An 11,372-nucleotide genomic window follows, 5' to 3' on the forward strand; every position below is an offset into this window, starting at 1 on the left:
GGGTGAGAACTGGAAGCCCACAGTGGGTGCCCAGTTTGCTATTTCGGTCAAGGCTTCTTGGAGTCTTTTCCTGGTAGTCTTGGGAAAGGCTGATGTTGATATGAGCAGAATGTCGTCTGCGTAGACCAGTGCTTGTATGTTTGGCGGGATTTTTTGGAAGATGGAGTAGATTGCGATGAGGAATAGGGTGGGAGCTATCACTGATCCTTGAGGGACCCCTCCGTGGACTGTTATTTTTTCGGAGCGAGTGCCGTTTACGAGGACTTGGATGCTGCGATCTGATAGAAAGTCAGTTATGTAGTGCATTATCCTTCCTACTATTCCCCATTCGTTCAGTTGATTTATGATAGCGACTCTGTCGACACGGTCGAATGCTTTAGACAGGTCGAGAGAGGCACACTCTGTATGGTAGTTCCTTTGGGAGGGTGAATCAAGAAGCATTTCTAATTCTTGAAAGTAGTCGTCGGTGGATCGACCACTACGAAAGGCATATTGGCGATGATCTAGCAGAGACTGTCCTTCGAGGATGGCGTGGAGTCGTCGGTTTACCATTCGTTCCATTATCTTGCCAGTGCAGGCCAGCAAAGTAATGGGTCTGTAGCTATCCAGGAGGTGAGGATCTTGTTTAGGCTTTACTATAGGGATGACTAGACCCAGTTTCCAGCAGTTGGGGAAAGTGCCATTTATCCAGATTTCATTGAAGATGTGGAGAAGTGTTGTTTTGCCGGTGAGTGATAGGTTTTTTAAAAAGGGGTAACCAATATCGTCGGGGCCGGCTGAGAGGCCCTTGACTTTCCTCAAAGCTGCCTCAAGTTCGTCGAAAGAGAAGTTGGTGTTATAGATCCTTTCGTTCAGGGATGGGTTTGTTGGCAAAGGTAGCATAGTGGTGTTTGAGGGAGATGATATGGATGCAAAGTGGGAGCAGAAGGAGTTGGCTAGGGTGGAAGGGTCGTTTATGTATTTCTGGTTCAGGAGAAGATGGAAGGGATTGCTTCGGTGTTCGCCGTTGAGTATTTTTATTTTGTTCCAGAGAACATTGGTTGGGGTGTTTGGATGAACCTCTTCTGTGAATTTCTGCCAGCTGTTGGCTTTGGCGGTGCGAACTACGGCTCTGGCTAGTGAACGGGCTGTCTTGAATTCTGAGAGTGCCTGTTGTTTTCTAGGATCATCATTTGGAATTTTTTTCAGGTATCGTAGTGCTTTCCGCCTTTTTTTAATGGCGGAACGGACTTCTGGACCCCACCAAGGGACTGCAGTCTTGCCGGGGACGCCGCTGGTCCTCGGGATGTTTTTAGTTCCTGCTTCCAAAAGTATTTTTGTGAAGGAGGGGATGCATAACGGTGTTTCAAGGGCCAGGGATTTATCGACTTCCATTTGGTATCCTATCCAGTCTGCCTCGTCGTACTTCCAGCGAGGTCTGGTCGCGGATTTAGGTGTAGGGTGTTCGAGCTTAATCAAGATAGGGAAATGGTCACTGCCGAAGGTGTCGTCAAAAATTTGCCAACCAAACTTTGGTCCGAGCTCCCATGAGACCAGTGTGATGTCGATAGCGGACATATTGCCGGAGGCAGGGTCTATTCTGGTTGGTTGCAAGTTGTTTAAAATAGTCAAGTTTCGGCTTAAGGCTAGGTCTTCCAAAAAGGAGCCTTTATTGGTGGTGTGGGAACTGCCCCAGCTAGTGGAGTGGGCGTTTAGGTCACCCATGATGATGAAAGGGGGTGGAAGCTCGGATAGGAGATGCTCTATTTCACTTGTGAACTGATGGTAGGGCAGTTGTGGAGGAATGTAGAGAGATACGACGGTTATGTCTATCGGTGTGTGGACTCTGACACAGACTGCGTTTAAAGTGGTGTTGATGTTGAGAAGTTTGTATGGGGTGTTGATTTTTACGGCTAGACCGGCGCCTTGGCGTGATGATGGGTCGGATACCGTATGTAGATTGTATCCTTTTATGATGTTTTGAGGGATTTTGGAGTTCGTAAGTATGTCTTGGATGGCAAAAATAGTCGGTGAAGCATTTGAAAGGAGGATTTGAATATCAGGAAGTCTTTTGGTGAGGCCTCTAGTGTTCCACTGGATGGCAAAATTTTGAGATTTTTTTTGAGCGGGTCGGTTAGTCACGGTGGTATTGTAAGATTGGTTCTGCATTCTATTTAGTGTGCTTGACGATGTATCCATGTTTGTTTGGGATAGGTTTAATTTAACGGTTTTGGTTTTGTGACTTACCGAACTGCTTGGAGGGGTCTGGTGTTGTAGTTTTACCTGGCTGGGTGGTTTGCGAAGTGGATGGGAGAGCTTGATTTTTCTGACCGCGCGATCGTTTTTTCTTGGGTCGTTCCTTTGTTTGGCTTTTTATGGGGTCACCTCCGGTGGGGGAGTCTTCGGAGGATGTCTTCCAAAAGCGCTTGGGTGTGGAGATTGTGCTAACTGTGGAGCTGTTACTGGTCATGTCGGTGTCGCTGTCAGATTCCTCGTGTGATCCTGGATCCGGTTGATTTTGGTTTTTCACTTGGCTTGTGAGTTTCTCAATTTGGGTGGTGAGAAAGGCTACCAATTGTTTGAGTTCTGATATTTCCTTGTTCTTGCGTTGATTGCGGAATTTAAGCTGGCTTGGTTGAGTCGCTGTTGGACTGATGTTGTTTGGTTTTGGCGGAGACGATATTCTTTAACAGCTTCGTTGTGTGAAATGCCCTTGTCGGTCCTGATTTTAATTATCTCCTGCTCGGCCTGGAAGGCAGGGCAAGATCGGCTGTTGCTGGGGTGGGAGCCTTGGCAATTTACGCAGTAGGGTGTTTTTTGACAGTCTTTGTGGCTTTGCTTTTCTCCGCAGTTAAGGCAGGTGACATCATTCTTGCAGTGCTTTTTGGTGTGTCCAAGTATGCCACACTGCAAGCAAGTCATTGGTCGAGAGTAGTACGGACGGGTTTGAGCTTGAATGAAGCCGAATCGGATGTGGGTGGGAACTAGGGTTCCTTGGATGGTTAGGACAAAGGTGTTGGTGGGTTGAATTTTTCCGTCAATCTTTCTGGTAAATCGGTACACGTTGGTTACCCCTTGATTGGCAAGGTCTTTGGTTAATGCCTCGTCAGTAGCGCCAGCAACTTCCCGGCAAGTTACCACGCATTTGCAGCTGTTGAGTGTTGGGTGGAGCTCTACGGTGACGGGAGTTGAATCAATCAACTGTTTGACGGATAACAGTTTGTCAATTTGCTTTTGGGATCGTACTTTGAGCAGATAAGCTTGTCCATGGTCGCACGGGTGTCCTCCTACGATTTGCCCAGCGGCGAGCTCGACGGTTTTTGAAATTATGAATGGGTAAGTCGGCAGTTTGCTGTTTGGGGCGGGTTTGAGCAGCAGGAACTTAATCGGTCCGTGTGCTCCGTTCGGATCCATCCATTCAGGGATTTGTCTTTGATTGGAGCTTGATGGGATTGGGGACTTTCCCCATGGCGGGGTATTTTCCCCCATGGCGGCGGCTGTGCACTTATTTTATGCACTCGGAGATTTCGAAGCTGAAGATATTTTTCCTAGCTTGACGGTGAAAAAGATTCACTACAAAAGGATGTCTGTGATAGAGAAGATGGGCACTTAAATACGCTTGTGCGGGAAACACGTCCGAACACGACACAGGATCGAGATAGACTGATGTACAAATGTTCATCTCAATCCCATGTATAGTAACGTCAATATCGCAAAAACAGTGAACTGTTAACCCTTTCTTTCCCACGAGGTTTTTCACGTTTTAAAAATAGAAATATTGATTTACAGCTAATGTTCTAGAACAAAAGATGCATAATTGAGGCCTACTTTAATGATCCATTTGATAAATTTGGTTTTTGAGGTGGATCATATGTGCTCCATTGGGAAGATAACAATTAACAACACATAGGGTGCAAATGAAAAACAGGAAATAATTGCAAAAAACGTGGAATTTAATCACTTCATTGATCACAAACTAAAACGATCCTATTTGATAAAAAACTTCTTTAGTATTCGCATCCCTCGAAAGTCTATTTATTAGAATATTTGAAATTTTCATTTTTGACTTGAAAAATGGCCGCCATGACACTTTGCGCAAGGAAAACAAAACATGCCGTTTTTCGAAAAAATCACGAACTTTTACAAATATTTCGAGACATGTGGTCATTTAAGCAAATGAAACAACAATCCTGAAGCGATTTTTTTGTTGACGAAATGATTTTCATGAGTATTGATAAGAAGCTTCACAAGAACAGAAGTACGTTTTGTTCCCAGTGTATCACCAGTGATCCACTTTACTTACTCAAAAATTTTTATGTTTTAGTTGAAATCTAAGTAAACCATCATTTTATTCTGCTTGCATAAGCAACCTTCTGCACGTCAGTATTTTTATTTGAAAGAAATTTTAAACACTTGTTAAGTTATTGAACAACAAATGACGACTTGATTTAAACTCGAAAAAAATTCGACTTTTTTGCAGCTTTTGATCTGTCAAGCAAAACCTAGCGAACCGATTTTCTTCAAATTTCGTGCAATGTTTCTTCACTCATATCTACACATTCGGTGAAAAAATGGTGTTGATCCAAAGCGCCCAGTTTAAATGCGAGCTGTGCAAAGTTGTGGATCACCTGTGCTACCATGGGAAGGAAAGGGTTAATAACGACGCCCCTTTTTGCTGACCCCTTACACAAAATTTTACACTTAAAATCGAACTTCAATGTGCCAATTTCGATCTCACTCCGATGGACATTAGTATAACTAATACAGTATTTGTGTAGTATGGACGACACCTTCTGCTAGCCCCTTACAAAAAAAAAAAATGATATCTGAGATCGGTTCCCCGTCTTTCAAAACGCCCGTGTACCAAATTTTTAACTCAATGTGGTGTTATATGGACGACCCCTTTGGCCGACCCCTGCCCCTAATTTGATATCTGGAATCGATTGCTCGTCCTTTAAAATACTCATGTGCTAATTTTCATCACAATCCTATGTTTATTAACACCAATATCGCTAAAACAATATTTTTGTTGTATGGACGACCCCCTTGAAAAGGCGTCATTTGAAAATCTGAAAACATTCTTCATCACTCCTGGTCCTTATTAGCATCCATGCCAAATTTATGCTCTCTAGCTGGCTGTAGGCGGCTGAGCCTATAGAGCACAAACAAACAAACATAGAGAAATTGCTTTTTATTTATATAGATGTTTCTTAAATAAAATTGACCTTTGAAAAATCACAAATAAAATAAAAAATATATGAATAAGCAACGTATAAAGCAAATATGGCTTTATCAGTCTCATATCTTGAAAGAATATTCCAATAACCCAAGGAAATTTGTATATTCCCTTGGAACAAATTCTGTTATAAGTGTTAATAAAATCGAGCAATCTTTCGTTCATATTTAAATCCAACAATCCGTAAAACCGCGCTGCCCCAGGAAATTTAGGAATCATCATTTTCCTCTGTAACTGATTGCCATGAACAATGAAAAATTTCGATGTAATTTCAGCATAAATCATGTTTCGCCTTCATGATTTCGCAGCTCGAGGAACATTTGCAAGGTGGCTGGCAGCGAAAGGCGGCAAAAGTTCGAAGGAATTCGAGCCATATATCACACCGATCGATCTATTATAGCTAGCAGGTATTTGGTAGCGGGGCAAAGAAAAAAGGTAGCTGAAGCGAGCAGAAGACTTCTTCCTTTCTTAGATTTTTTTTTCTTCCATCTTAAGACGTCGCACACAGGGGTAAATGCACCTAATAAGCGATCAAAATTATTTGCGGACGAACGGTAAACGGTAGACATTTGATGTCTTCGCAACATTTTTATATTTTTAGATGATCTATCAAATTCTTGAAAGAAAAAATTGATTTTTTCACCTGGAAGGGAGATAAAAAAACTATTCTTGAAAAAATTAGTTTAGAGACTTGATGTCTTCACAAAAGTTGTAGATCTTATTATTTTAAGCAACTTTGTTGAAGACACCATCAAGATCGCATGAAGAACATAAAAGTTACGAGCATTTTAAAAATAACGAGCATTTTAACAACTAATTTTGAGTTTTTATTTAATATCTTTTTTAGTGTACGATTTACAAACTTGGTATGTTTGAAAAAGTTGTTCAAACTGTTAAAACACACAATTTTGTGGTACATTTTAACTACATATTTCAACTAAGAAAGGAGATATACTACAAAATATCCAAAATAATGCCTTTTTTCAGTAAGTTATAACTTAAGAGTTCGGATAATTTTTTGAGTGGGTTTTTTAGGTCAAGTTATTGGCTTTCCATTGATATATAAATTTAACATTAGTTTTGGATAGATTTTCTGCAAACTAGCAATCAAAAATGAGATTTTTCCTCTAAAAACAGGAAAAATTGGGGTTTTTTTTCTTCGAATTTTAAGTGTTTCTAGAGGAAAAAGTGCATTATTGATTGCTAGTTTGCAGAAAACCTATCCAAAACCAATGTTAAATTTATATATCAATGGAAAGCCAATAACTTGACCTACAAAACCCACTCAAAAAATTATCCGAACTCGTCCGAAATCTTAAGTTATAACTTACTGAAAAAAGGCATTATTTTGGATATTTTATAGTATATCTCCTTTCTTAGTTGAAATATGTAGTTGAAATGTTCCACAAAATAGTGTGTTTTAACAATTTGAACAACTTTTTCAAACATACCAAGTTTGTAAATCGTACACTAAAAAAGATATTAAATAAAAACTCAAAATTAGTTGTTAAAATGCTCGTTATATTTAAAATGCTCGTAACTTTTATGTTTTTCATGCGATCTTGATGGTGTCTTCAACAAAGTTTCTTAAAATAATAAGATCTACAACTTTTGTGAAGACATCAAGTCTCTAAACTAATTTTTTCAAGAAATAATTTTTTTATCTCCCATCCAGGTGAAAAAATCACTTTTTTCTTTCAAGAATTTGATAGATCATCTAAAAATATAAAAATGTTGCGAAGACATCAAATGTCTACCGTTTACCGTTCGTCCGCAAATAATTTTGATCGCATATTAGGTGCATTTACCCCTGTGTGCGTCGTGACGCTTCATGTTTTGAACTCCACCAGTTTTCTTTCAGCTTATGCTTCTACTGATTGAAGAAAGCAAGTCACCAGCGAGCGACCGACCCTGAGCCCCGATTGAGAAATGAGGCTTGGTGGAACATTACCGTGAGGCCGCGGCTTATCTTTCATAGATCACCGAATCGAGATTGGGGCGGCATTATTTGCTACCCTTAGGGGTTTTCCCCTGCTCAGATTGGCTACCGACTGACTGGGGATGGCAGCTCGTTGGGTGGATGGATGACTGGAATCTCAAAAAGGTGCTTCTCCAGAAGCAACTTGTGAAAGGAAGTTCAACTACTTGCACGTTAAATACGCGATTATTTATCCATTGAAATAAAGCACCGGGTGCTTCCCGTTCGTGTGAATATGTAATTTTTTTTTGCAGTTCTCGTGCATGGAGAAGCACGTGGTGTTGAAGTCAGGAAAGGTATTTCCGATTTTTTTTTATTTACGTTAAAAATTGAGCAGATCTCAGAGCGCTTTCTTATTAAACCATGCTCTAGATATTTAATTTTTTAAGAAATTGCAACTATTGAAGCTGTTAACGAGCTTTGATCACCGCTGATTCTTATTGACTTTCCTGGTTGATGCATTTCGGTGAATTTGAAATCAAATTAAAGCAATTTGTTTCACGATTCGGCATACTAGGTTGTTACATCCACAGCAAGTATACCGTTCAGCCCTGCGACTCTAAACGTCACTGCGTCTGGCGACTGGCAACCCGGTGCGGTCATAGGAGAGAACGAAAACGGAACCAAACATAAGTAGGAGAAGGTTATAAAACGTGGTAGATAGTCGATTCCTATAAACGAGGTTTGTTTCCCGAAAATTGTTATTCCCGTAGGATTGCTCAGAACACCAAATTGTGAGTTCCATTTTCTATTATTATAATCCTCCAATTAAAATATATTCTTTAGCTTTTAGCTATTCTACTGGTTAAAAGAGGGTGTTTCTTTCTACAAATCACAAAGTCACGAGTCTCATAACACTCCCGTGAAAGACTAAAAGAATTTGTTTTCAATTTGTATCCAGATTTGAAGAATTTAAGGAAGATGCCTCGGAAAACGAAGAGCAGCTGCAGCGATCGGATGGTCGCCTGTGACAAGTGCCAACGATGGTTCCACTTTAACTGCGTTCAAGTCGGAGATTCCGTTGCTAATCGTGAGTGGCTGTGTCCCATATGTGACATCGATGCAACAGCTGAAGCAACAACAACCAACTTTCAGAAGGAGGATGACGTCCAATCTCGTGTTTCTCGAGCCTGCACCTCAGCAGCAAAGGCTGCTCTTAAACTGCAGCGACTGGAAGATCTGAAGCAGCTGGAGTTGAAGCGAATTAATGAAGAGCTTGCTCATCAAAAGCAGGAGGCTGAGCTGGAGCGTAAGCGGGTCGAAGAAGATCGAAAGCGTCGTGAGGAGGAACAGGCACTGGAACGAACGCAGCTAGAAATTGACCGACGCGACGTCAGCAGGAAGCTCTAAAAAAGTTGGAAGAGATGTATTTGGCGGAGAAGTATAAAATCCTCCATGCCCAAATAGAAAAACGAGTAGCCGTAAAAGTGTAGCCAGCAGCACTCGAAAATCTAGACCTAGCGAATGGATTGAATGACTACCGGAATCCAGTGGGAACGAAAAAGCCACTGACGAACCCATACGTTGGTGAAAAACTTACTGCAGCTGGACCCAAGGGAACATTCTTCCCAAATGATTCAGTGCACAACCCATTGCTACTACCCCGAGAAAATAGTACACCAATAGTCTGGAATATGAACCAAGCTCAGCTTGATGATCGGCGAGGATTCACGAATGAAAGTACCATAAATCCGGTGTTAGTTCCTTCCACCGAGGATAAACAGTGTCAACCAATCAAAGAAACTGTTAATACAGTGAGCACCAGAACCCTCACTTATGCGCAAATAGCAGCACGGCAGGTTTTGCATAGAGATCTGCCAACTTTCACGGGTAATCCTGAGGATTGGCCAGTATTTATAAGCAGTTTCGAGAACCATACCAAGAAGTGTGGGTTTTCTAATGCCGAAAACCTAATTCGTCTACAACATTGTTTAAAGGGAGACGCCCTGGAAGCTGTTCGCGGCAAGCTCCAAGTGCTTGAACTGGTTTCCCGAGTCATAGAGATTCTGCGGATGTTCTTTGGTCGTCCGGAAGTATTGATTACGACCCTCATGTCGAAAATTCGAAATACACCAGCCCCCAAGGAAGGCAGACTAGACACGCTGATCGCGTATGGTCTTGCGATTACTTTGACCACATCAAGGTTGCAAAACTTGAGGCACATCTTACGAATCCTACACTCCTCCAGGAATTAGTTGAGAAACTCCCGTCGGACACTAAAATGAAGTGGGCCGATTATAAAGATGCAGCGGGTGAAACAAATTTGGACGATTTTACGTCAGAAATGGTGCGAAAGGCTAGTGGTGTAATGTACGCCCCACTGGGCGTTTCAAAGCCAACGAAATGGGAAGACAACAGAACCCGAGGAACTGTAACAAAATCGAAATCGAGTTTCCATCATAGTGACAACGATAACAGAAACAATAACCAACGCAGGGAGAAGGTATGCCCCGTCTGCGAAAAATCTGGCCACGATACGGAGCATTGCGGTAAGTTTGATGAAATGTCTGTAGATGAACGTCTGAACACCGTGCGACAATACAACCTATGTAGATGCTGCCTGAAAAGTCATAATCCTTGGCCATGTCGACGCCCTAAAGAGTGTGGTCACGAAGGCTGTCGTGTTCGCCATCACCCATTGCTCCACAATTCCCCAACCAATTCAAGTCCCAAGAACTATCACAAAGCAGGGTGCTCAATAATCTACCGCAATGTCCCAGTAACCATCTACTAGATGAAGCATCTGCTGTGACCATGATAGAAGCAAGTCTTGTTGATAGCCTCAACTTAGAAGGAATTTCAGACCCATTGCACCTTAAATGGACGGGAAGTATAACTCGAATCGAAGAAAATTCGCGGACTTTAGATGTCGATATATCCGCAAGAGGAAAACCGAGAAAATACGTTTTGAGAAATGCACGAACAGTAGAAGATCTTGATCTCCCAGTCCAATCAATCGACTTTAAACAACTTTCCAAAGAATTTCGTCATCTAAAGGGTCTGCCTGTTGAGGATTACGTCTCAGCTCGTCCACAAATTCTAATCGGCCTCGAAAATGTTTACCTGGGAACCTCTTTGAAAGTTCGGGAGGAAGCTCGAGACCATTCAACTGCTACTAGAACAAGGCTTGGATGGTGCGTATACGGTGGTAATCTAGCAGGACATAACAGCAATTATCATCATGTTCATCACGGTGATGTGAATAGTAAAGATCACGCAATGTTTGATATGGTTGAAGAGTTCATTATGGTTGATAACCTGGGAGTCATAGCAAGCGCAACGCTAGAGTCTCAAGAGCAACAGCGAGCACGCTCAATACTGGAATCCACTACTCGTCGAATATCTACAGGGTTTGAGACGGGCTTGCTCTGGAAAACTGACGAAATTAGCTTGCCAGATAGCTACCCTATGGCTGAAGCACGTTTACGTTGCTTGGAAAGAAAAATCTATAAAGACCCGAAGCTTGTCGATCGGATCAGAAATAACATAGCCGATTATATATTAAAAGGATATGCGCACAAAACAACAACCGAAGAAATCGCCTCTGCTGATCCGGGAAAAGTCTGGTACTTGCCACTTGATATTGCTACAAACCCCAAAAAGCCGGAAAAGCTGAGATTGATTTGGGATGCATCTGTTCAGGTCCATAATGTTTCCTTCAACTCGATGATGCTAAAGGGGCCTGACCTTCTCGCGTCGTTGCCTGCAATCCTCTATCAATTTCGATCTCGTCTTGTAGCAATTTGTGGTGATCTGAAAGAGATGTTTCACCAGATTAAAATTAGAGAAGAAGATAGATCAGCACTACGGTTCCTTTGGAGAAACAACCCATCTGAGAAACCCACCATCTACACTATGGATGCTGCTACTTTTGGTTCTGCTTGTTCGCCTTGTTCTGCTCAGTTCGTAAAGAATCTGAATGCCTTCGAGCATGAACAACAATTTCCAGCTGCCGTCGAAGCTATAGTGCATGGCCATTATGTTGACGATTTTCTGGATAGTAATGACAACGCAGAAGAGGTTATACAGCTCGTACGAGAAGTGAAGTTTGTGCATCAGCAAGGAGGTTTTGAAATTCACAATTTCTTGTCGAATTCCAATTACGTTCTGGAACAAATTGGCAGCGGTAACGTCCCCGAAGCAAGAGATTTGAATATATCTACCCTAACAGAATCATAG

General features: G+C 41.9%; 1 protein-coding gene across 1 annotated transcript; it reads left to right on the plus strand.

The window, feature by feature from the left end:
• Window positions 1-9,414: 9,414 nt before the first annotated feature.
• LOC129743103 (uncharacterized) lies at window positions 9,415-11,372 on the plus strand. The gene is made up of 2 exons (XM_055735061.1): window positions 9,415-9,682; window positions 10,174-11,372. The coding sequence occupies exons 1-2, from the start codon at window positions 9,415-9,417 to the stop codon at window positions 11,370-11,372; spliced, it is 1,467 nt and encodes a 488-aa protein (XP_055591036.1).

The sequence above is a fragment of the Uranotaenia lowii genome, chromosome 2 (assembly GCF_029784155.1).
Source record: "Uranotaenia lowii strain MFRU-FL chromosome 2, ASM2978415v1, whole genome shotgun sequence".
In the NCBI taxonomy this organism is placed as follows: Eukaryota; Metazoa; Arthropoda; class Insecta; order Diptera; family Culicidae; genus Uranotaenia; species Uranotaenia lowii.

Bases quoted from the DNA above. Each gene is read 5' to 3' on its own strand.
- LOC129743103 (XM_055735061.1), top strand. From the start codon at position 9,415: ATGAAGTGGGCCGATTATAAAGATGCAGCGGGTGAAACAAATTTGGAC. The intron at 9,683-10,173 runs GTAAGTTTGATG...AACTTTCCAAAG, and splicing joins CCACGATACGGAGCATTGCG to AATTTCGTCATCTAAAGGGT.